At 46.6% G+C, this 24,806-nt stretch overlaps 1 protein-coding gene across 1 annotated transcript; it reads left to right on the top strand.

Moving 5' to 3' along the window:
• On the top strand, window positions 1-23,781 carry LOC133350376 (NADP-dependent malic enzyme-like). The gene is made up of 14 exons (XM_061564694.1): window positions 1-160; window positions 5,992-6,125; window positions 7,765-7,914; window positions 9,746-9,821; window positions 11,152-11,313; window positions 12,826-12,929; window positions 13,463-13,572; window positions 14,528-14,625; window positions 16,114-16,227; window positions 16,911-17,016; window positions 18,841-18,983; window positions 20,798-20,971; window positions 21,396-21,494; window positions 22,932-23,781. Exons 1-14 carry the CDS (start codon window positions 68-70, stop codon window positions 23,085-23,087), a joined length of 1,719 nt encoding a protein of 572 aa, XP_061420678.1. The 5' UTR covers window positions 1-67; the 3' UTR covers window positions 23,088-23,781.
• The last annotated feature ends 1,025 nt before the right edge of the window (window positions 23,782-24,806 follow it).

Raw genomic sequence — 24,806 nt, 5'->3', positions numbered from 1 at the left:
CTCCCTCCCCGCTGGGGCCGGCGAGACCTTCTTCTCTGCGCTCTTCGCCACGGTCACTGTGGGCGCGATGGCGGCACGACGCGAGGATGACGGCGGCTGCGGGCGCGGCTTCACGGAGCTGCGAGGCTACAGCGTCACGCGCAACCCGCACCTCAACAAGGCGAGCAGCAACAGCAGCGGCAGCGGCAGCCCGCATCGCGCACACCACGCGGCACGCACCCCGCACGATGAACACCGCTCTGCGTATCCACACACTGTGCGCCACAAACCACGAACCATGAACCCCACTCCCCACACCACGCACTCCAAACCACGCACCCAGCACCACACACCACGCACCCTGCACCACAGACCAAGCACCCTGCACCACAGACCAAGCACCACACACCCAGAACCCTGCACCACACACGCTGCACCACGCACCCTGCACCGAACCCTGCACCATGCACCCTGCACCACACACGCTGCACCACGCACCCTGCACCACACACCACACACCCTGCACTGCCAGCACCCCGCACTTTGAACTCCGCACCCCGTCGCGTGCTTACTGAGCACGCGATCGAGTCCCGGGCTCTGGACGCGCTCGCCCCTGCTGCGTTCAACAAGTGTCTGGGGGCGCGCGGAGAGGAAACTGGATCGGTTTGCCACCTGTGCGGGTTTTACCCACGCAGAGTGGCACTTTGGGAAATTGGCATTCTATCTGTGTGTGTGAGTGGCAGGAGTTTGTGGATACTGTATATCCAGATCATGGTACTATACCGCCGGTATTGTGTTGAACTTATTGCAATATACAGTACTGCGCAGTAGTTTGATAGACCTACGGCTGACTCGAGACACTCGCCCACTCATTCATCCACGTACTCATTCATTTCCCAAGTCACTCAGCGACTCACCCACGCGCCTCTGTTGCCACCTGTCCGGGTTCTACCCGGTACAGTCCGGGAATCGGCATTCGTGCTCGAGTGCCGGGGATTGATGCGTACCGACACCTGGCGCCGCTGTTGTCGTTTCCACTTCGTCGCAGTTTCCTGTGCAGTCGTTTTGCCAATAGTCCGAGGCTGATGCTCTGTGCGAATATTCGGGAGCACTGAAATCCCGTGGCACCTCTCGTTGGTCATCGGCTCTCGATGCATTCAGCCGCTGTCTCGTCTGCTCGCTCGTCTGAACATCCGAGCGAGGGTCGTCCCATTGTCTGGAGAAATCCCCGCCGGGGTCTCGTGCCGTCAGCACGGCCCTTCTGAACGCGGGCGATGTAAAAGCCACGTGCTGTTAAAGCCCTTTAATGTGTGCGGCCAGCACCACGTGGTTAGGTGGTTAGCGCGCTGCGCTACGGACCCGGCCACCGAGTTCGATCCCCGCTCTCGGCCAACACCAGTGACGAGTATTTGAACCGGTCCTGGGCACCCCCTAGGTTGACTCAGCCTCAATGAGCACCTGGTGCGGTGTGTAGTAAACATCGCCACTGGGGAGACAAAGGCGGCCGGACGTGGTGTTGGCCCACCCACCCCCTCGTGTGCCGTGCCGGCCTTCATCGATGCTCGCTAACAGCACTTGCCCCAACAGTGTGTTACAGGCTATGCGGGGGATCTTTGTCTTTGTTTGTCTGTGCCAATACTTGGGGAGCAGTTAACGTGCTGCGAACCCAGCGATTCCCGCTCTCACGGCCAACACCGGCGACGATTATTTAAACGGGTGCTGGGCCTCCCCTAGGTCTACGCAGCCTCAAATGAGTAATGTGTAAAATCATCGCCACTGGGGAGACAAAGGCGGCCGGGCGTGGTGTTGTTGGCCACCCACCCCCTCTTGTGCCGTTCCGGTCTGCATAGGTGCTCGCGAACAGCACTTGCCCCAACAGTATGTGAAGGTTATATGGTGGGAATCTTTGTCTTTGTCAATATTTGGCGCAGTGGTGCATCTGCCAGTCATCTCCTTCAACCCATACCACCTGCTGGGTCTGTCCCGTTGTTGTGTCAATATTTGTCACTGTGTTTGTTGTGTACGTGTGTATGTGTGTAGCGGTTATCGCCTTGGGCTACGAACCTGGTCAACCCCAGTTCGATTCTCGCTCATGGCCACCAACACCAGTGACGATTATCTGAACCGGTCCTGGGCCTCCCCTAGGTCGACTCAGACTCAAATGAGTACCTGGTGTGGTGCCCGCTAACAGCACATGTCCCAAAATATATTCAGGCTATACAGGGGATATTTGTTTTTGTGTAAACTGAGCATCGCCTCAGCTGCTGCTACTGCTGCAGCTGCATGTGTGGCCAATTTCTGAAGTAGGGTGAGTGGTGGTGCAGTGGTTAGCGCACTGCGCTACGAAACAGGTAACATTCCTGTCAACACCTTATCCGTGTCGACTTTATTACAGCCCTTATTGGTCACCCCGTGCCCTTATAAATATCAACGTCCATCTTACAAAGTCCCATCACAAGGGAGAAACACAAATAAACAGACAATATAATCAATGTTTGCCAGTAATTAAACGGATGTACGCCGTATGGACCTGAAAACTCAATTTCCCATGTACGAGAATACGGGGTAAACCGTATGGGTTGACAGGTACGAGGTAACCTGAGTTCGATTCCCCGCTCATGGCCAACAGCAGTGGCGAATATGCGAATTGACAACTAAGCATTACATGAGTAAGGCGACGGGGAGACAAAGGCGGCCGCGGATGGTTCAGGCCACACCATCTCCGCGTGCACGTAGCCAATAAATTAGCATGAACATAGTTTACATTGAACACCAATACTGTATACTTGCACATTGTTCATTCACCATTCCGTGTATGTGCACGATTGTTATGTTGATTGATTTATGTGTACGAATCGTACACTGGATATTCGTGTCACGCCATCTGGAAGTCCGTTCACCCTGTGTTTGGGAGACGTGTTGATCTGGGTGGTGGTGGTGTGCTGGTGATTATTTTAAGTTCAGTCTGTACAGTGACGGTGTCACCCAGACCGCCCCCTCACCCCACGATCGCCCCACTCTGCGCTCACCCCGTACCCCACATTCCTAGCCCACCCCCGCAGCGCGCTAACCTCCACCCATCATCCCACCCAGCCCCCCCCTCATCCCACCCAGCACCCACCCTCTCATCCCACCCAGCCAACTCCACACCAACGTTGGCCTAACGCATGTTTGATCAGCTCATCCCAAAGAGCAGTGCAACCAGATCCTCCGGGTCAGGCTCACTCAACCAAACCGACTTCATTTGTACCCTAAACTAGAACACCTGGACACTTGATGTTTCAAATAAATAAGCAGACGATCTCCCTCCAGCGACGCTATTGATTATGTTGTATTTAGTATAATATCGTTTTGTATTGAACTTAGACTCATGTCTAACAGAGAGGGTCCTTGCCTATGGACATCTGATGAGATTCTGAATGTCGAAACCGTTACAGAGTTTTGCTTGTGCTGAACCAATTCTGCTGAAAGTATGCACGTCTAGAAGGCCGTGTGGCTGATGGAATGTGTACAATGTTCTTGATTTTTTTATGTGGAGATTACAGATATGTATTGTCTGCTCATTGTATGTTATTAAGAATGTATACATTTTTTTCAGAATCTCATTGATAGTACGTGTGTGAGGTCCATGGAAGAGAAAGGTTGCTTGGGTGGTTAGTTGGCCTCCGATACGAGGCTGTAATTCTGGCAGGCCGTCTCATCACTCTGAATGATTAAGGCGTCATCATTTTATGATTGAGGTTTTTTCATTTATGTGAAAAAATACCATCAGCGGGTTCCACTAAGATGGGCCAATTCTTCGTCTGCCGTGTGGTTTGCTGTTGAATAGCAGACTTATTGTAGGGGAGCAGCAGGTTGTCAGAGATAATTGTTTTTTTACCCTTTTATCTGGCAACAAAATTGACACCTTTTTTTACAAGGAGTCATGTTTGCATTGACCACAATACCTGCAGTCGGAATGCAAACAAAAAACATAACTCTGATAATGTATGCACTGTCCTTGAAATTGATTGGTCCACACCCGAGACAGCTTTCTTTAGAGCCTCGTCTCACATGGTGTTGGACCAGATGACGCCAAAAGGCGCACAACTCAAGGACAATGCACCATCAGAGTATGAGAGCTCGGGGTAAGCATTTACACCATTGGAACCTCATTTGCCAGTAGCAAAATATGATAATTATTTTTTTACCCTTTTATCTGGCAACAAAAATGAATTTTCAAGGACAGTGCATACATTATCAGAGTTATGTTTTTTTGTTTGCATTCCGACTGCAGGTATTGTGGTCAATGCAAACATGACTCCTTGTAAAAAAAGGTGTCAGTTTTGTTGCCAGATAAAAGGGTAAAATAGATAGATATATAGATCGTTTATTGTCATTGTCACCAGTACAACGAAATTTAAAATGCTCACCAGTCAGGGCCTCATTCATAAATTTAAGTTAAATAAAACAAGAAAATAAAAATAAAATTAAATGAAAGATAATCAAAAAAACAATTATCATATTTTGCTACTGGCAAATGAGGTTCCAATGGTGAGGTTGTCAGAGGTTTAGGTCACGGGTTCTTTAGCCAGTCCAGGTCTTCCGAGTGAGGTTGTGGATGGCTTCTCTACTTCCCCCGAATGTGCATGAACTGACGAGGCGGTTCATTGATTGTAACGCTTGCCACATACATCGAGTGGCCTGTTTTTAATCTTCCGCTTGTGGAGGAGATAAGCGCAGCGACCTTGGTCCTTTTACCAGTCCTCCTAATCCAGGAGGTAGCCTCTTGTTACTACTGCGAAGGGCAGCGTTGACCTAAGAAGGCAACACTCTTACCCAGGGGCGCATAATTGGAGGGGCAAACGCAGCGTGGCGCAATGCATAGGGGCCCAGTTGGCCACATGGCGACCCCGAATCAACAGATAAAGAAAACACTGATAAAAAAATTATAATAAGAAAATATTACAATTCACCATAAATGTTTGTTACTGAACACCGTAGATTTTTTGCTCACTGACATGCGCATGAAAGCAAGATGCACGGTAACTTAATTGTGAGTAGTATTGTTACCTTCAAATCTTTTTTTGTTAATATTGTTACTGGCGAAGACTGTCTTCCTCTAAACCCAATACACGGTGCAACTAAAATAACATATATGGTTATAGCCTAACATTATTATATGCGTGGTGAAAAACATCCGTAGCTATTTCAATAAAAAAGTAAGTCGGGAGAAAGGTGGTGGGTCCACAGTCGTATCTTGCATAGCAGCTGCGCCCCTGACATTACCCAGATGCAGAGCTGCTTGAGGATTAAAGGAACCAATGACCAAACACACGCAACTATGACTGCGAGAGTGCATTCTGTACAAACCGGCGGCGTGCACCATCAAATTATTCATATATTGACTTATTCGATCGACTGGTGTGATATGTACTGTGTACTTGCATTCTATGTAAGTCACAAATTTAACATCTGTGTATACTTGTCATTAGGCGTTGTTATGTACGTGTGTGTACGTGGGGAGCTGTGGTGCAGTGGTTAGTGCACTATGCTACCAACCCGGCAACCCGAGTTCGAATCCTGCTCACTGCAAACACCAGTGGCGATTATCTGAACCAGTCCTGGGCCTCCCCTGGGTCGACTCAGTTTCAAATTAGTACCTGGTACGGTGTGTAAACATCGCCACTTGGGAAACAAAGGCAGTCGTGCGTGGTGGTGGCCTTCACTATACGGGGGATCTTTGTCTTTGTGTGCATGTTTGTATATGCGTCAATACGTGTTTGATAGCTATTGTCAATCAACACCCCGGCACTCTTGCAAACGAGATGTCCCATCTCAAGGGATTTTCCAGGTGAAATATGTTGTATGAATAAATGAACAGAAAATGGACATTCTTCCTGAGAGACACGTAAGGTGTATTACTCTACGAGATTTCTGGAGGGATTCCTCATCACGTGGTGGGATGAATTGGGATGAATTGAGGATTTAAAAAAACACGACTGTGACGCCCTCTCGACGTTGCCTCAACAGGAAATGGCCTTTGGGCTGGAAGAGCGGCAGCACCTGGGGATTCACGGACTGCTGCCGCCCTGCTTCCTGTCGCAAGACGTGCAGGTGCTGCACGTCATCAAGAACTTCGAGCGGCAAACCAACGACCTCGACCGGTGCGTCCGTGCGTGGAGTTCCATCGCCAGTGTATGAAGCGACGCCAATCAAATTTTATCGATCGATCGTTATTTTACGTGCCAATGTCACGCTCAATGCGGTTGGACGTTGGTGCACAATACAGCGGGGGCATGTAGCAACACTCGAGATGTAATAGTTGCTTCTGTTGACTGGCGGTATTTTGAGATCGTTGCATGCTGAAGCATAATCCCCAATGTAGGTTTAGGTGGAACAGTCTCCCACGTTTATGCTGAGCTTCAACTTGTGATCACATAGGATATCAGAAAACTATACAAAACATTTTTTACCAGGTAAGGCCCACTGAGTTATACAGCTCTTTTTCAGCAGCGACCTGACCACAAATGATCGCCCAATGATCTTTCTTATCACGTGGAAATTTATACATCCAAATACTCTAAATGCATGTTTCTGAATGTGGAACGAAAACCGAAGGACCTGGAGAAAATACACGCGACCATGAGAAGAACAAGCAAACTCCAAATATACAGTTGTCAACGTTGGGATCGAACCCACGACCTCCTTTATACCAGACGAGGTAGTTAACATTTTGCCACCGCAGCACCCCAAATGTGAACCTAGCATGCATCAGACTCTTAATGTAGTGGGATCTGAGGGATGGCAAACAGCACAGTCAGATATGAAGAGGATCTCTCTCTGGTGAATGTTCTGCCACAGATGTCTCTGCTAGTTCCATCTGACTCCGGCTCTGTAAAACGTGGAGCCCTAAATTTTAACCAGAACCTTCTAGTGAGAATTTCTTTAGATGCACTCTGTGCCTTCAATACCATATGCTTACACGGCAGGGTGACGTAGAGTGGTAACACTCGTGCCTCACGGTAAGGAGGCCCCGGGTACATTTGTTGTGTAGTGAATGACGACTCGGAGGCAAGTTTCCAGGTAAGGGCTTGCGCCGGTTTATTGACACAAGGGAGTAATAAACTGCACCAGAGGTAGGTGTCCCTACACTGGGTCCTTCACGGGGACCTCGGGCTCTATCTGCTGCTAGCCCGGCTATCTCTTGGCTCTCTCACTCGAGTTGGGACGGGGGCTTAACCAACACCGCCCGACCGAGGAGAGCAGCGCTCCACATAACCCTAGCTGGCTCTTGCAGACTTCTCTCAGCCTTACCCCTAGCTATCTCTTCAAACGCTCTCCATCCCAGGCTCCCACAACGACCCTGCTTTTGTCACCCGAACCTCCTTAAGTACCACGAGGTGACATGACGTCATCGCGCCTCACCGCGCTCATGAAGTCATGTTTCCATACTACTCTACACGTTTACCGATTTGGGTGCCTTTCTGTGCGGAGTTGGTTATGTTCTCTGCCCAGTTCTTCCTAGGTTTCCTCCACGCTCTCTGGTTTCCTCCCTTGGAAAAACCCATATAACTACAATGTAACCGGTATTGACCAAAACATCCCAATGCTGAAAAAATTACCTGCAAATTACTAAAGTTGGGATCACACACAGCAGCAACATTGTCCCCTTCTGCCGAAAACCTGGCAGGACCCTCCTGAAAAAAAGACTCTTGAGACTGGATGAAGCTTGCCTGGAATTAGCAAGTGGAATAATATCACGCTTGCATAAAACATACTAGGTACGTGTGTGTCTGTGCATAGGTATATCCTGCTGATGGGGGTGCAGGACCGTAACGAACGCCTCTTCTACAAGGTGCTCATGTCCAACGTGGAGCGCTTCATGCCGATCGTCTACACCCCGACCGTGGGCTTGGCCTGCCAGCAGTACGGCCTGGCATTCCGCAGACCTCGGTAACGCTGACCCACAACAAAGATCCCCCACCGTGTATAGCCTTTACCAGACTGTTAGGGCAAGTGCGATGGGAGAGGGTTTGCCAGCGCTCTGAGTTCGCTACTGTTAGTGCTGAGAGCGGTTTGTTATAACAAGTTTTTTTTATGAAAATATATTCACCTGGGAATCCCTTAAGGTGGGACATGTCGTTTGCAAGGGTGCTCATGGTGTCGATTAACACACACATAGCAAGCACGCAATCACACACACATGCACACACAGAGACAACACAGACAAAGATCCCCCTATAGCCTTGACAAACTGTTGGGGCAAGTGCTGTTAGCGAGTATTACGTATGAAGGCCGGTACAGCACACGAGGGGGTGGGTCGCTAAGCACCCCGCCTGGCCGCCTTGGTCTCCCTAGTGGTGATGTTTACATACCTCACCAGGTACTCATTTGAGGCTGAGTCAACGAAGAGGAGGCCCGGGAAAGGTTCAGATAATCGTCAGTGGTGTTGACCGTGAGTGGGAATCGAACTCGGGTCGCTGGGTTCGTTGCACGGCATGTTAACGTCTGCGCTACCGCTCCCCACACTTATACACTCACACATACACCCACTTACTCCCACAAAGACAAAGATCCTCCTTACAGGCTTGAACAGACTTTTGGAGAAAATGATTTTAGCGAGCACCTATGAAGGCCGGCATGAAGACAAATATCCTTCGTATAGCCTTCACATCCTGTTGGGGCAAATACTATTAACGAGTAGCACCTATGAATGCCGGAACGGTACACGAGGGGGTGGGTGGCCAGCAACCACGCCCGGTCGGCCTTTGTCTCCATAGTGGCGATGTTTACGCACAGGACCAGGAACTCATTTGAGGTTGAGTCGACCTAGGGGAGGCCCAGGACCGGTTCAGATAATTATCAATGGTGTTGGCACCCACACACATGCACATGCATACCAAACATGTAATGATACGTACGCTTAACATTATATTTATAACTTGTGCAGTTTCTATTTATCCATTGGATATCACACACAATAAAAAAAAGTACAAAAATAATGAATGATATTGGTGCACAGCCATCTCTTCATATAGAATGCATTCGAGCCGTCACAGTTGAAGATGTACTGTGATATTTTATTCGAGATTTTATTTAGATGAGACTGGTGGCGTGTTCCATGTTGACACAGCTCCGTCTTATTTTATATTTGTAGAGCACCTTCACTAAGAATCAATTAGAATATTTACTTATACTTGAGGAATCCGATGGGCTATAAAGCTCTTTTTCACAGATATACATTTTGCGCGGGTAAGAACGTTGCAACAAACAGTGCAAAAAACATGCTAGTAGTGCAAAGTACAAGAAAGGTAAACAAATCACCCAAACACATACAGATACAACTAAACTATCCCCATCCTATCAGCCAAAGCCCACTGAGGTATATTTATTGTTCAAAAGTGACCTGGCCACAAATGATAGCTCAACAAAGTGAACATGTATTACAGTAGCATAATAATCTAAACACATGTTTAGACTATTTAGATAATTTTGCTGCTTTAGAGCGCTTAACGTAGCTAAAAACAAAGTGACAGAATAGAATGATTTCGATGGCAGGGGCATGCGAGGTTTGAGGATTGAGTGACCGTGATAGAGGGTACTCTGTGGTCACGAAAGGGTAGGAGAGGGATGAGGAGGAGTGGAGGGGGGCGAGGAGAGGGAAGAGCAAAGGAATGAGGCAATGGTTAAGAGAGGAGTGGGCTGAGGTTACTGTGTCTGGGCGAAAGGGCACCTGTCTGGGGTTTTTATGTTTTACTGTGCTGTTTACCCGCCTGTCTTACAGGGGGCTGTTCATCACCATCCACGACAAGGGACACATCGCAACGGTCCTCAAATCATGGCCGGAGAGTGACATCAGGGTGTGTGCTCTCAATCGAAGACCCACGAGACAGGAATAATGCGTCGTTTACGTTACACCCAAGGATGGGAGACAGTAGCCTCCTACTCGCGGCCCACCTGTTATGTGTTCTACCTTAAAGACAAATAATAGCGTCATTAAATCTAATCCAGATATGATCAGTAAATCTGAATGTAAAAAAAGGCCCTTCTCTAAGGAGCCGGAAGCTGGACGGGGTGAGGTCTTCGAGTGACACCAACTCAACATTGAAGGACTCTCAAGGCCTAAATATTACTTTTTCTGGCCAGTAACCCGAGGGAAAACAACGTGTACGTCATCGCCCTACAGGAGACGCACGCTGAGGAGAGCACGCGGATGGCGAGTAAGAGAATATCCCCTCGTTGCTACAGCATACCGCCCTAAACACTGCCTCCTTGCCACCTTGACCAGGGATGATGATGTCATGTGGAAATGGTTTAAATTTAAAACATTGGGGAACCCAACTTCCAGACGATTCTACCAATAAAGTGTGAGTCATGCTTCAGTAAAATGTTGGCTCCCATTGCTTGGTATTGGACATTCTTTCATGAAATTTGGGGGGCAAAATGTTAATTCGGAAAGGTGATACATTTGTAGGAATGTCCGCACCAAGATACACATTATTTTATGTTTGTTAACACGGTGTACCGTTTGCGAGATACACAGTGTAACGGATGGACACTTGCACATTGTACAGATAGCTAGTAGCTCGATTCTCTGTCCAGCTTTTACGGAAGTCAATTCCTCCAAGACAGGCGTTAATGACGAAGCTGAATTTGGCGAATTGGCACTTTTGATGTCAAGATTTGCAGCTCTGCCGCCATGTCAGAAACACATATAAACTTGCAAAACGTTGCTGATTGTGAGGAGTCAGTACGTGTACAAAGTGACCTGAACAATTACCCCAACACTATGTTTGAGGCCTTTTAGGCAGTTCATTCTGCTCACTGTACTCGCCAAGCCTTACTGTTGTTTCAGTTTCAATTTTAATTTATTTCTTCAAAAGTTGTTATCTGCTTTTTGTAAATGACACCACTCGTGCAAGATGCTTCTTAAAACGCCGCAGAATTTGTAATGGTGCCCAGTTTTCACACGGAGGCCCGAGGAAACTGCATGCTAACAGGAAGGCAGCCAGCGCTGGCGCCACAAACAATTTACCCAAGCTCTGCAATCCTCTATTGAGACCTTTGACCAAACTCCATTCATGGGTGTTTATATTACATTCTCGCACTGGTGAACATTACAGACGACACACTGCGTCCCCCCCCCCCATCCCTGCTTCTCTCTCTCTCTTTGTGGCTCCCTGCTGGCAGGCGGTGGTCATGACGGACGGGGAACGAATCCTGGGGCTGGGCGACCTCGGCAGTTACGGGATGGGGATCCCGGTGGGGAAGCTGGCATTGTACACGGTGTGCGGAGGGGTGCAGCCGCAGCAGTGCCTACCCGTGATGCTGGACGTGGGCACAGACAACCAGGTGCGTATGCAGAGACAAAGATTCCCCCCCCCCCCCCACCGTACAGCCTGAACAGACGATACACAAAGACAAAGATTCCCCCCCCCCCCCCCCCCACCGTATAGCCTGAACAGACTATACACAAAGACAAAGATTCCCTGTACAGCCTGAACAGACGATACACAAAGACAAAGATTCCCTGTACAGCCTGAACAGACGATACACAAAGACAAAGATTCCCCCCCCCCCCCCACCGTATAGCCTGAACAGACTATACACAAAGACAAAGATTCCCTGTATAGCCTGAACAGACTATACACAAATGCAAATATGCACATGTAGAGCCTGTTAGGGAAAGTGCTGTTAGCGAACACCTATGAAGGCCGGTACGGCACATGAGGTCGGTGGGTGGCCAACACCACGCCCGGCCGCCTTTGTCTCCCTAAGCGGCAATGTTTACACACCACACCAGGTACTTATTTTAGGCTGAGTCACCCTAGGGGAGGCCCAGGCCCAGTTCAGATAATCGTCACTGGTGTTGGCTGTGAGCGGGAACAGAACTCGGGTTCGCCGGGTTCGTAGTGCAGCGCGCGAACCGCTACACGACCACTCCCGAGGCTATACACACGCACGTGGACAACGCATGCAGAGCCAGACTATACGAGCACAGGCCCAAAGGCCCAACACGTCAAGCGGACAGCAACAATTGGCACTCTCAAAGTTGTAAGAGATAAGAGTTCACACCTTCCTTGAATTGGGCAAGGCTTTGAGGGGAGGGGCAATGGGAGGGAATTCCACAGGGGAGGGAAGAAGCAATAGTAGGAGAAGTGCTGTGACCCTGCAGTGTGTGATGGTGGATGAACACTGTGTGGGTGAGACGAAATGGTCAGTGTCTGGTAGACCGAGTCTGCAACGTGGGTGGAGGAATCAATGAGTGAAGTCCATGGGAACAGTAAGCATGGCTATAGTAATAGAAGAGTATTAAGGAAGTGACTGACTGCCAGCGGGAGTGCAGAAGGCAGTGCGCCATAGTCACACAACTTTCTGGGAGTGCTTAGTTTGAGCAGTTTTGATTCGTTATACGTCTGGCAGTTCATCAACGTTAGTTCAAGTCTGACTGTGGATGAGACACTGAATGTCAAAACCGATCGAGATTGTTCTTGTGTGGAACCAATGCTGCTGAAATTGTGCACTCCCAGAAGGCCGTGTGGCAAATGGCATTTTGATAAAATACTCTTTTTATGTGGAAGGACAGATATGGAAAGGAGGCATATTGCCTGCATATTTATTTTGCTACAATAGCTAATGTGCAACTGAACTTCTATTATAGAGTCTCTTTATATGTTTAGGGGTAAATATCACTGCATGGTCACTTGTTCACTCAGGTAAATGAGACATTGTCTCAATGGGTCCGAAATGTAATTAATCAATTGACCTATAATTGCTATTCTGCATTTGATAAAAATAAAAATCGTCGAATTTGTCTTCATCGACTGATTCTTGTGTTTTTTCCCATGCGCCTTACTCTTGCAGTCACTGCTAGAAGACCCGTTTTACATCGGACTGAAGCAAAAGCGAGTACGCGGAGCGGCCTACGATGAGTTCATCGACGAGTTCATGCAGGCCATCGTGAACAAGCGAGTAGCACCACGCTTTGCCATCGCACATCGCACACACCCAGGAGACGCCGGGATAGGATTTTACATTTCTGTGTTTTTGATTACAGCTCAAATTTAGATTTTAATCGTTTCATTAGCGTCGTGAGATGAGATGAGATGACATTTTCACATTTAGAACTCTCACAGCACTTCACCTCCTGCCAGAGGGCAGCCTTGGAGTTTGATGTCATATCACTCCTGGAGTGCCTTCAATAATTAATTCAACACCTTGATGCATACACTCGCTAGAGCACCTCTTTGGTTCCCTGCAATTTGTTTTCAACTTGGCAGCAACAATTATGTTACCCAAGCTTTGGTTTTACAGAAAACTAAGCGGTGATTTAGTTTGTGCGTATGTTTGTCCTTAAAGCCTGCAAACCTTCATCACCTGAGCCTGCTTTATAATGTCTTCTCATGGAGCTCATTCACATCCACGTGTGCCAAGCCTGGAAAAGATCATGTGTAATGTGTAAATGGATGCCAATTGTTGTTATTATTGTTGATTTGGGCAGATATGGCAAGAACTGCCTGATCCAGTTTGAGGACTTTGCCAACACCAACGCCTTCCGTCTTCTCAGAAAGTACCGTGACCATTACTGCACCTTCAATGATGACATTCAGGGTGGGTGCTTCTTGAGGTTGCTTTGCGAGTTTTGTCTGAGTAGTATGGAGTACACAGGCATCGTTAGCGTCGTTGTGGAGAATATGAGGAAGACAACAAATTTGACCATGATACTTGCCTCGTTCGTGTATCAGTCCTCTCTGCTTACTCAGATACGATTCCTGTACCAATCCTCATCACTTTACTCATTCCCTTCTATCATTACTACCACTACCATGGTTACTGTTCAACTGAACGTCACGCGTTGATTCCTCCACCCATGTTGTGGACTCGGTCTACCAGACACTGACTAATTTGTCTCATTCATATGGTGCATACTCACCACACTGCAGGTCACATCAACACACCCACTCACTCACCACACTGCAGGTCACATCAACACACCCACTCACTCACCACACTGCAGGTCACAACAACACACACCCCACTCACCACACTGCAGGTTACAACAACACACCCACCCACTCACCACACTGCAGGTCACATCAACACACTCACCCACTCACCACACTGCAGGTCACATCAACACACCCACTCACTCACCACACTGCAGGTCACAACAACACACACCCCACTCACCACACTGCAGGTCACAACAACACACCCACCCACTCACCACACTGCAGGTCACATCAACACACTCACCCACTCACCACACTGCAGGTCACATAAACCCACCCACTCACTGCTCACTCACCACACCGCAGGTCACCTGACTTCTCTTTCTGTGTCTTCCCTCACACCCGCTCCACTTTGGAATTCTCTCCCATCGTTTCTTTTCCAGAGATATTTGAATAACCTCGGCCAATTCAAGAAACGTGTATAACTCTTGTATCTTACAACTCTATCGTGCTGTTTGTTGCTGGCCGCTAGACGTTTTGGGCCATTGGGACTGTCATTAATTTAGCTTGCATCACCTAACCACCACGTGTTGTTGGGTCGCTTAATATTCAAGGCACGGCAGCGGTGGCGTTAGCGGGCATTCTGGCGGCTTTGCGAATCACAAAGAACCGTCTCTCGGACCACAAGTTCCTGTTCCAGGGAGCGGGCGAGGTGAGAGCAGCAATGCGGCTTGTTGGAGCTGTTTGTACGTTCGATATTTGATCATGTTGAATACCTCGTGATTTAGTGACCTCGTGTTGTCGAGAATCAAGGATACATTAAATACATTAATTAATATGTTGGCGATAATTGAGGATATGGTGAATACCTTTATGAGATATATTGTCAACAATCAAACATAATAAAAACCCTTAGCAACAAATACTGTACAGTATCATATTTCCCTCTTGGAAACGTCTTATAGGTGTCACTAACTGACGATCAACGGCTGTTATCAAACTCATTAAAGTCTAATTTTGTAAAAAAAAAAATCATATTTCAGCAGGAGCCCGGTACAGGGCACAAACCACGACGTAGGGAGTAGTGGGGTGGGGGTACAGAAACTGCCCGATGTTCGAACACTGTGCTCCTGAATTTAGAGAAGGGGGGTGATCAGGCTCGCTGCTGCAGGGTTCATGTAAAAATAATGTATACGGGAAGTGGAAGCTGAGGAAATAGGAACTTAAGAAACAAAGTGGAGGGAGCGGGGCGGTGGGGGGCACTTAGGAATTAATAACTTACACGTGCTTGGTGAATGTATCAACCTGCCATCGTCCCTGAGAGCGGTGATTGCCTCCCGTCCAAACGCCAGGGGAAGTAAGGTAATCCTCGTGCCGAGCTAAAGTCCATTTTTAAAAACCTTCCTTACCAAGGAACCCGAGGACAGAAAAACTTTAGCAATCTTATAAATTGCGTAAGTTAAGGCTTGTGATAACTAGCATTCTGCAGGGAAGTTTCGACGATAAAGCGTCATTAAATTCGGAGATAACATAAGGGTGATCAGGACTGCTCGTACCTCTCTTGTCAAAATGTGCAAGGGTTATTAATTAAATGACATACTTTTACAAATTAATAACGATAACATCTATGATATCGAAAACATTAATTACAAATATATATATTTTTAAACATAATCATTTTGCCTTAGACCAGATGGAGCACGTGGAGAGATGACATCATGGAAGCCTTATTCTTGGGTCTTTCGGTAAAGTCACGTAGATAGGTTCAAAGAAAATTACATAATATTATTTTGTTATTTTCTTTGAACCTATCTACGTGACTTTACCGAAAGACCTACAAATATGAATTCCTGCAGTCATGAAAGCTTTAAGTCAAAATCATGTAAGCCATGTTGCATGGGGCGGGGGTCTTCCTGGCAGCTGATTGGCTGATGCAGTGGGAGTGATGACGTAACCCCGAGCGACGGCCGGCACGCCCACAGCATTGCTATATCACTATCACACCTCACGTCTCCTTGAGTTGTAATCAGGTTTTTTTCTTAACGGCAATTTGGTTCTTACTACAGTCGTTCACTGAATGCCAGAGTTTCCGAGTTTTTCTTTCTGTACTCGGGCCCCTGCACCTTTGTTACCGCTGCACTGTGTGTGTGCATGCAGTGTACGTGCCATGTTTTACACTGCAATTTGACGTCGCTTTCAGGCGGCGATGGGCATTGCGGGGCTGCTGGTGATGGGCATGGAGGTGGAGGGGACACCGAGGCAGAAGGCACTTTCGCGCATCTGGATGCTTGATTCCAAAGGACTTATCATTAAGGTGAGGGACGGGGTTCTGAATTGCCGTGTCAAGATAACTATTTTTAAGGCAACTAGCACCTGGGTGGAACCATTCCAGATCTATATTTCGGCTTGGAATAGTATCTTAGCCAGGCTCGATATGGGCTTGCCACCTTTTTCCACAGACCAAAGATATATTTCCCAGTCTATGTCTAGAAAAAAAACACTCTTGTGCCATCTACTGCAATCAAGATCAACATATTACCACCAGATCTCTGTACAAATCTATTCCTGCTGCGCCAACACAGATGCCAATTCCCGAACTGTACCGGTTCAAACCTGGAGAGGAGGTGGCATCCTTCGTTATATGCCATGCACACATGTGATTTTACTCCTTGTTTGGTGATGAAACAACGAATAATGTATTTCTTCATGCCTGAGCTTGACGTTGATTGCCAGTGTCACGCAAGGATAGCATTGAAAACGTGGATTCGAATGGTTGTGTTTCACCTCTGTACGGTAAGTGTTGCTTGTGTCTGCCATGTATGTGAATGTTCTGTAACCCTATTTACGTATCTCCTTTCAGGTGTACGTATGTATGTTCAACTTCTTTCCCACCGTACGCTAATCGGAGGTGTGATATTAGAATAACATTTTTGCCCAGAGAAATGCTGTGTTAGTGCGTGTGTGAGTTTTCGTTTCTGTGTTGGGTGTGCATGACAGAGCCGGGATAATCTGACCTCAGAGAAGAAAGAGTTTGCTCAAGACCACCCCGCAGTGACCACGCTCTCTGAGGCCGTGCACACGCTTCGACCAACCGCGCTCATCGGTGCGTCGAGGAACAACATTCAAGTGGCACAAAACTGACGAGTCCTATATTTTACGCTCAAAAGTGTGAATATCCAGACATGTTCATGTCGGTAGTGTAGCGAGTTCGATCCCCGCTCATGGCCAACACCAGTGACGATTATCTGAACCTGTTCTGGGCCTCTCCTAGATCGACTCAGCCTCAAATGAGCACCTCGTGCGGTGTGTAATTATTGCCACTGGGCAGACAAAGGCGCTCTGCCGTGTTGCTGGCCACCCACCCCCTTGTGTGCTGTGCTGGCCTTCATAGGTGCTGACTAACAGCATTTGCCCCAACAGTCTGTTAAGGCTATACCGGGGATCTTTGTCTTGTCTGCGTAAATATGAGGGGGATGCAGGTGTGCTCCCCTACTGTAGCTCTAGGAGGGGTTTAGCATCGATCAAGCAGTTTAATATTTCCGTAGAGTCATTCGCCCACGTTCGTATCCATGTGTTTACATGTGTGTCAGATCAGGGCTGATTTGTTGGCCCTGTCCATTTATGGGAATTGCGCCATATTAGCTTCTTGTGCTCAGGTATATGTGCACCATTCTATTTTTGCTCAGAGAAATGGTGCTTGAAGTAATCCACAATTTAAGACAAATGGATTTTTGCTCAACGTTTCTCATGAAAATCACTCAATCAGAATGATAATGTTTATTTATGAGCTTTCATTTGTGGCCAGGTCGCTTCTGAAAAATGTCTAAAAGCTCAGTGGGCTTTACCTGGTAAAATAAGAATAGGATCGTTTTAGTTTATTTATTTTTAGTGATATGCTTACCTTTCCTTTACTTTGCACTTCCATCGTTTTTTGTATTGTTTATTGTTGTAACTGTCTCACCCGCCCCGATCGAACATCTGCAAAAAGAGCTTCACAGCTCATCAGATTTCTCCAAGATAAATACAGTTTCCAATTCACGAATCGAGCTTCTTATTCATACGTACAGTAGAACCCCTATTAACGACCACCCCTGTTAATGACTAATCGCCTAATGACGGGCCTCCATAGAGCCCAATGTGTAATGTATAGTAGTGTAGTGTATAGTAGTGTATTGTGTAATGAATAGTATTGTAGAGTATAGTAGTGTATAGTAGGATAGTGTATAGTAGCGTAGAGTAGAACCCCTACAAACGACCACCCTTGTTAACGACTAATCGCTTAACGACGGGCCTCCATAGAGCCCAATGTGTAGTGTACAGTGGTGTAGTGTATAATTTAGTGTATAGTGTAGTTTATAGTGGAGTGTAGAGTAGTATAATGTATTATGTAATGTATAGTATTGTATAGTAACGACAGGCCTCCATAGAGCCTAATGTGTAGTGTACAGTGGTGTAGTGTATAATTTAGTGTATAGTGTAGTTTATAGTGGAGTGTAGAGTAGTATAGTGTATTATGTAATGTATAGTATTGTATAGTAACGACAGGCCTCCATAGAGCCTAATGTGTTCACTTACCGACCATTCCCCTGTTAACGACGGGCTGTTGTCGGTACAGTCAATATTAATTAATACATCGATTAACCATGTTTCTTTTAATATTATGTGTTTATAATGTTGTTGATATCTTTATGTATTAATATCCATTGTTACAATGTTATAAAGTAGTTTTGTGGGTGAAAAAGGGTAACTGTTGATGCTATTGGACCGAATCAAGTCTTAAACGTGTATTTCTCATACTCGATTAACCAAATCACCGAATGACAGGTTTAATGGAACCAATTACCATCGTTAAGAGGGGGTTCTACTGTAGTTTGTGTTCGCCGAGAAGTCCCCAGGGCCTCATGGTTTGCATCGTGGTTCTGCACAGGTGTCGCAGCCATCGCAGGAGTGTTCACGGAAGCCATCTTGCGCGATATGGCCTCTTTCAATGAGCGGCCGATCGTGTACGCGCTCAGCAACCCGACCAGCAAGGCGGAGTGCACGGCTGAGCAGTGCTACAAAGCCACCCAGGTAAAGTAGAGTTCCTACCACAGCCAGTGTGTTATGGTTGATACCACATCCCAGTGTATTATGGTTGATACTGCAGCCCAGGGTATTATGGTTGATACTACACCCCAGGGTATTATGGTTGATACTACAGCCCAGGGTATTATGGTTGATACTACATCCCAGTGTATTATGGTTGATACTGCAGCCCAGGGTATAATGGTTGATACTACACCCCAGGGTATTATGGTTGATACTACAGCCCAGGGTATTATGGTTGATACTACACCCCAGGGTATTATGGTTGATACTACAGCCCAGGGTATTATGGTTGATACTACAGCCCAGGGTATAATGGTTGATACTACACCCCAGGGTATTATGGTTGATACTACAGCCCAGGGTATTATGGTTGATACTACACCCCAGGGTATTATGGTTGATACTACAGCCCAGGGTATTATGGTTGATACTACAGCCCAGGGTATTATGGTTGATACTACAGCCCAGGGTATTATGGTTGATACTACAGCCCAGGGTATTATGGTTGATACTGCATCCCAGTGTATTATGGTTGATACTACAGCCCAGGGTATTATGGTTGATACTACAGCCCAGGGTATTATGGTTGATACCACATCCCAGTGTATTATGGTTGATACTACAGCCCAGGGTATTATGGTTGATACTGCAGCCCAGGGTATTATGGTTGATACTACAGCCCAGGGTATTATGGTTGATACTACAGCCCAGGGTATTATGGTTGATACTACAGCCCAGGGTATTATGGTTGATACTACAGCCCAGGGTATTATGGTTGATACCACATCCCAGTGTATTATGGTTGATACTACAGCCCAGGGTATTATGGTTGATACTACAGCCCAGGGTATTATGGTTGATACCACATCCCAGTGTATTATGGTTGATACTACAGCCCAGGGTATTATGGTTGATACTACAGCCCACTGTATTATGGTTGCTACCACAGCCCACTGTATTATGGTTGCTACCACAGCCCACTGTATTATGGTTGATACCACATCCCAGTGTATTATGGTTGATACTACAGCCCAGGGTATTATGGTTGATACCACATCCCAGTGTATTATGGTTGATACTGCAGCCCAGTGTATTATGGTTGACACTACAGCCCACTGTATTATGGTTGCTACCACAGCCCACTGTATTATGGTTTAACACGTAGGCTTTCGCAACCAATATTATTCATAATCAACGTTTTTGGGTTAGATCGCGTTATGTATAAATGTGTCGTAACCCTCCACCTCTAACGTAGCATATAATTACAATAACACACATTACAACTGATTACTAATCTACAACTCACATCGTAACAATTGCCTGATTACTAATCTAGTATATAATTACAATAAACCCCCCCCCCTCCGCGTCAAATCGTTGCACCTGATGAGTTAAATGATTATTTCACCCTGCTGCTGCTCTATTTAAGACCGGGAGCAAGAGCAGAGCCTCACCATTCTGGCGAATTGCCCGATGATTCTGAATGCAATTACCAGCGAAACGTCGTACTCAAAAATTGTAAATGTTGTGGATTCACACTTCAACACACCGGTGGGCTAAGGTAGTGAACTATTTGTCTTTTGTCAACGTGACACTTTTTTGCTGATTGGCCGTGTCGGGTGGTGGAGGGTTATGACACATTTATAAATAACGCGATCTAACCCAAAAACGTTGATTATGAATGATTATGTATTATGGTTGCTGCCACAGCCCACTGTATTATGGTTGCTATCACAGCCCATGGCAGTCTGTTAAAGACGATGCGGGGGGATCTTTGCCCTTGTATACGTACGCAGGGTCAAGCGATTTTCGCAAGTGGAAGTCCATTTGGCGAGGTGAAGCTGGCAGATGGACGCGTGTTCCACCCTGGCCAGGGTAACAATGCGTACATCTTTCCCGGTGCCGCGCTGGGCACTATTGCCTGCGGTCTGCGCCACATCCCCGACCAGATCTTTCTGTGCAGTGCACAGGTGAGTAACGTCACATGGGCGCACATCACTCCATGCATCTCACTGGTTTGGACTGATGTCATCTTCTCCTTCTGCATCGTGGGGGTTTTCTCTGGTTGCTCAAGTTTCCTCCCACGTGCATACACACTCATTATTCGGCTATACATATCTTAATATAGAGAGGACTTTAAAGCTTGTTTAATCATTTGCTCCAGCTCACTGCCTGGCTGCCCTAATGCTTGTCTGTGGTTGCTCAGCATTTTTAGATCCAGTGCACATGAATGAAGAGATACAAAAATTTAATATTAACCATTACTTTGATGGTCTGTGGTTTGGTTGGCGTAGTATATTTCTTTTGTTGTGTACTTGTCATCCAGGTGATTTAGATATGATTACCTATGTTGAATACCAATGCTTGAATGTGTCTGGTAATTTGTCATGGCAGGCACTGGCAGGGCAGGTGACCGACAAACATTTGGCTGAAGGGAGACTTTTCCCACCTCTTAACACTATTCGCGATGTCTCCTTCAACATAGCTCTCAAGGTGAGCATTCATACAGTCTGCTATAAAAGTCGCACTCATTACACACAGAGTGCTTGCTTAAATTAACCACAATACCTTGCTGATCTCGTTAAAGAGCATAACCATCACGCAAACTCCGGTCATCCTCACACCGGCTTTTTGCTAACCATCAAACAAAGACGGTCAATGTGTCGCACGCTTTCAGATGCGCTTCTGCAGCCGTCTGGAACGCTCTTCCATCCGATATTAGGAAGCCACTGGAGCTATGCACTTTTACATCTAAATTGAGAACTAATTTCTTTAGAACTACTTTTTGTGTTAGTTTGTTGTTCTTCCCCGCACAATTGTTTAGCACGGTTGGCTACAAACAGTTCAAAAGATGTTAAACATACATTAATACATACAAATATCGCAGTTTACCTGGTGGCCATTGACTGTGATTGTCTTTAAAGAGATGCAATACAATGTTTAACCTGTGTACGCACCTTAAGTATGGCAATATGCAAACTTAAAAAGTGCTCAAACATATATGGGCCAATGTTCGCCTACTGTGATGGTCTTTATTCAGTTATGGAAATTCCATATTCTCATTGCAAAAGCCAGTCCATGTGTAGTGACATGGAATGGGTCACTATGGTGCGTGGCGCTGGTTGCTGGCAGAGAAGGGGATCTGTGGGTTGTAGCAGCCCTGTCTGCCAGCAGGTCATGTGATTGGCAGGAGACAGGGATGTGGGGCAAAGGTGATAGAGGGGGCACGTGAGGCAAAGCCCGGGAACCTTCTAGTAGGTTCTAGAAGGGGGCGGGGCCGGAGGCGGAGTGAGGCAACGTTGGGGGGATAAAAGGAGGACTCAGAGCAAGGTTCGGGGCTGTTGTTTGGAGTGGAACCCGTCGTGCTGCTGGAGTCTTTGTCACCATCTTCACGTCATCGACATTGTTAGTCACACCATAGTGTAGTTACTCCTTGTACCTGTGAAGGCAATAATAAATAGTGCCTCCTACTATTAGTGTCTCTGAGTGACTCACTGCACATGCATAGGACAACCATCGATTGCATTCCAAAAAAATCGGCATTTGTTGTGTTGACCTCACAGGGATTACGGGCCAAGTTAACCATTTGAATGCGTGACCATCCAGATGTGAATCTAGTACTCTGCAACTCAGCTAGGTACATGTTTGTTATCCTCCAGAGGACAAATTGTTTTTAATATGAAAAAAGGCTCTGAGAACTGTACTGCTAAGTTATCAATTCATGATAAAATACAATTGGTTGGCATATCTATCTCACTTTGTCTTTTCACCACGATTCCGTCTCGTTTCACTGAATGTTGCGATGGCTCCGTTATGCCTTCTCTGTGATTCCCCCTTTAATCCCACGTTTTACGTAACACCCTGTCACTCCTGACTCGTCATTGTCCCCACATTCCTCCCTTGTCGCACCCAAACCCCACGCGTTTGCAGGTCGTGGAGGAGGCATACCGCATCGGCCTCGCCTCGGTACTTCCCGAGCCAGTGGATAAGCGCGCCCTCATTCAGTCGCATTTCTTTAGCCCCGAGTACATATCTTTCTTGCCAGATATATACACATGGCCCACACACACTGCCAGCACACAATGAGCGCGCCACCAGAACTTTAACTGCCCACGAAGCATGTAATGATGCGTGGATCCATCAATTAAAACGCATTATTTCTCTCGCAATACATACAGCACATTCAATTGTCAGAATCTCCCCAAAAATGTGATTTGCATATATGTTGCATCATGTGCAGCCAGGGGTTATTCAATTCAATCTTAAAACATGAATGGATTTTTCTATTGAATTGTGACCCTGAAAATTTGACAATTCATTAAATCATAAAAGTGGGGGGAGGGGGGCATCTTTAGATGTCTCATGCCCCCCCACTGCCACCCTGAGGCCCAGCCTTATGCCTTGCTCGCTTAGCAGAGCTCTGATTTTGGTTCTAAAACATCAATAGAACTTTCAAACACGAAAGTAAAGGATGATGGCGATGCAATGGTGGTGACGACAGCCACTGATTAACAGACACCCACCGTTTGAATTGATGTCACCGACTGTCGTGATATTCTAGCATTGTGCAATGCTATATTGTGAATGTGTTCAATTTAGGAACTGTAAACAAAATGTTGAATTGTAAAAATGGATCAGCTTGATTACTCAAATGCAATGTCTATTTGCACTAAATTATTGTGCAGCTAAGTAAATTATGCCGTTGTTAAGCAATTGCCTTTGAACCTGTGTGGTGATGTAATGTGAAATGCAATGGGAAATAAAGAGAAAAATAACCCACGGTATTGAGTATGATCAGTTAAAAAATGAGTGTTGGCAATTTATACAGTGTTCACATTTGTTTTTACGGAAATCTAAATTCCAAATATTATTACCTTGAAAGGAAAGATGGGAAAATAACCAACAAGAAATTATTTATATTTGGGAGGGTTCATTTTCAACATTTTCCAGAAATTATGCAAAGAGAAATGATCCACTCGGCTGGGTTCATGAGTAATTTGTTCGCGAATTTTCCAGGAGGAATGGGTGGGGTGCCATTTTGCACCCAACCTCGGGTTGTCACCTGCCTGGGTTTGACTTGGACAGCCCCGAGAATTAGCATCCGTGTTCAGACTGCAGGAATAGATTTGTACCGAGATCTGGTAGTGGTATTGTGTTGAACTTTACTACAGGACGCTGCACAGCTTTCATAGACCTGGGCTAACTGAGAAACGTGTCTGGGTTTGCGCTGTGGAAAGGGTAATCAACCCTTGACCAACGTGGGCAGGCAATCGTAAATAAGCTCGAGGTGTGACAGGCATTCTGGCGCAGGTGTCGGCGCAACTCTGCGAGGATCCTTTTTTTGGCGCGCATGTACACTCGCGTAGGTAAATCAAGTCGTGTGTTTGTCAAATAGCTATGTGCCTGCAAAGTGACAACAGTGGGCTCATTTTACAAAACCGTGGCCACACTTGTACGGTGCTGGACCAACTCTCTAACTTGCAAGGCGGTGTGGTGAGCAGCACCAGTAGTTGAGTGCAGCTGCTTTATTGTCACACGTGTACGTACGTGCATCGAGATGAAGGTCGATAGGTCAACATAGCTAATGCCGCTGTACCTCGCCATCCCTTCTGCCTGATCCTAAAACAACATTATCTGCGCCAGTGTGGCCCCCCTCTGTAAAGTAGTGACACTGCTGTACGCAAAGTGCGTGAGCAAGTTTTCGCATTAGGCTACTGTTCAGACATTGCGACGTGCCAGTGAAGGACCCACCGAGGCACCAGAGGAGGATATAAAAGAACTATTTTATAATTTGGACATGGTATC

This window comes from Lethenteron reissneri, chromosome 33 (assembly GCF_015708825.2).
Source record: "Lethenteron reissneri isolate LAM-NWPU_2019-01 chromosome 33, ASM1570882v1, whole genome shotgun sequence".
NCBI lineage: Eukaryota > Metazoa > Chordata > Hyperoartia > Petromyzontiformes > Petromyzontidae > Lethenteron > Lethenteron reissneri.
The sequence above is the reverse complement of the archived record's forward strand: the minus strand, read 5'-3'. Positions and strand labels throughout refer to the sequence as shown.